This window comes from Volvox carteri, assembly GCF_000143455.1.
Source record: "Volvox carteri f. nagariensis unplaced genomic scaffold VOLCAscaffold_27, whole genome shotgun sequence".
NCBI lineage: Eukaryota > Viridiplantae > Chlorophyta > Chlorophyceae > Chlamydomonadales > Volvocaceae > Volvox > Volvox carteri.
Genome location: NW_003307570.1, coordinates 888504 through 890210, shown reverse-complemented (window position 1 = coordinate 890210; position 1707 = coordinate 888504). Strand labels below are relative to the sequence as shown.

Sequence of the window (1707 nt, the reverse complement as noted above, 5' to 3'; positions counted from 1 at the left end):
GGGGTTGGAAAGGGAGACACAAGCAGACGTGGGTCCTTCGAGGCATGAGACCAAAAAGAACCGTACACATCGTACATATGTACAGCACACAAATGAGGTGTGGCAATTACATACATACACGTGGCCGAGGTTACACCCCGTGTTTCATGGGAGCGCCTTGGGGGCGCTTCCGAACAACTTTGACACGGGGATATGTTGCTTGTGGTGTATGTGTATGTGCGTGTGTGCGTGTGTGTGCGCGTGTGTGTATGTGTGTTTGTGTGTTGCACCGCTGCTGGTGGAGGAGGCATTCCATGCGGAGGGAGGGAGGCGTGACTGGTCGGCATCCCGGTTGGGGGGTTTGCGCAACGGACCGTACAAGCTCAGACACTAGCCCCCTGTCCCCCTTCCCGCTCCCGCTGCTTAAAGGAAAAGCACGGCAACCCTCCATCCCTCCCTTCCTTACTCGCAGACATACATACATACACATGCATAAAATACATCGCATCAAAAAGCCCTCTTCCTCCTCACTCCTTTCCCTGTCCCTCTTTCCTCTCCCCTTTACCCCCCAAAGCACACACACACACACGCCTACCTCCCCCACTAGCTCCTTCCGCCGCTGCTGTCGCTTCCGCCTCGCCTCCTCCGCCGCCGCCGCCCCGGCCGCCGCCGCCCCATCTCCTCCTCCAGTCCCCTCCTCCTCCCCCTTCTTCTTCCCCTCCTCCTTGTCGTACCTCTCCGGCACCAGTTTCCTAAACAGGCCCCTCACCACCCTGGTGGCTAGCAGCAGGACCCCCTGGTAGTACGGCAGCTTGCTGGGGGAGCGCAGGTCGGGGTCGGACAGCAGCATGTAGAACACGCGGAGTACGGAGACCTGCGGAGGGGGGTTGGGAGGGGGGTTGGGGGGTTGGGAGGGGGTTTGGGGGGCTGTCAGGGGTGGGAGAAGGTTGAGAGCTGGGGTCAGCGGCGGTCCTGATATACGGTGAGGATGACGACGGAAATGCTGATGACAATGCTGATGACAATGCTGATGACAATGCTGATGACAATGCTGATGACAATGACAATGATGATGATGACAATGATGATGATGACAATGATGATGATGATGATGATGATGATGATGATGATGATGATGATATTGGTAACGAAAATGATAATGATGCAAGACCACGCAACGGGGTCAAGACACTGCCGACGTGCGATGGTGTAAGATGTGCCTAAGATGGGAGGTGCGGTGTTCGGGGGGGGAAGGGGGGGAAATCAGGAATGTAGGCCGGAGGGAGGGCGGGAGGGGATCCGGGGCGCAGAACCGTTTGGCAAACGTGAGACGCGCGCGCGAGAGAGATGAGATGCGTGATGGCAGTGATGCCTGCGCGCGGTTCGTGTGTGTGTGTGTGTAGTGTGTGGGGGGAAAGAGTGGTTGTTTTGTTCGCCGCTGGGCGGCGGCGATATCCGCACTATTCAACTGCTCTGCATCTCCCCCTTCCCCCCCAATAATTGACACATCACATCACATCACATCACATCACATCACATCACATCACATCACATCAGATCACATCACATCACATCACATCACACCACATCACATCACATCACTCCCACACGGGCCATCTCAACCACCAGACCAGAAATCCTCCCTTCTCCCCTTCCCCAACCCCTCCTCTTCGCCGCCGTCCCAACCCTCTCCCCCTCCCTTCTTCCCCCTAAAACCCTTCCCCCCCT

General features: G+C 57.1%; 1 protein-coding gene across 1 annotated transcript in view; it reads right to left on the bottom strand.

Annotated features, from left to right (window-relative positions):
* Positions 1 to 1707, bottom strand: part of VOLCADRAFT_92689 (uncharacterized protein) — a gene marked incomplete at both ends in the record, with an annotated part of 21755 nt that overhangs the window by 10969 nt on the left and 9079 nt on the right. Inside the window, one exon of the mRNA XM_002951987.1 lies at positions 749 to 853. Coding sequence (XP_002952033.1) covers positions 749 to 853 — 105 coding nt within the window. The remainder of the gene's footprint in view (positions 1 to 748; positions 854 to 1707) is intronic.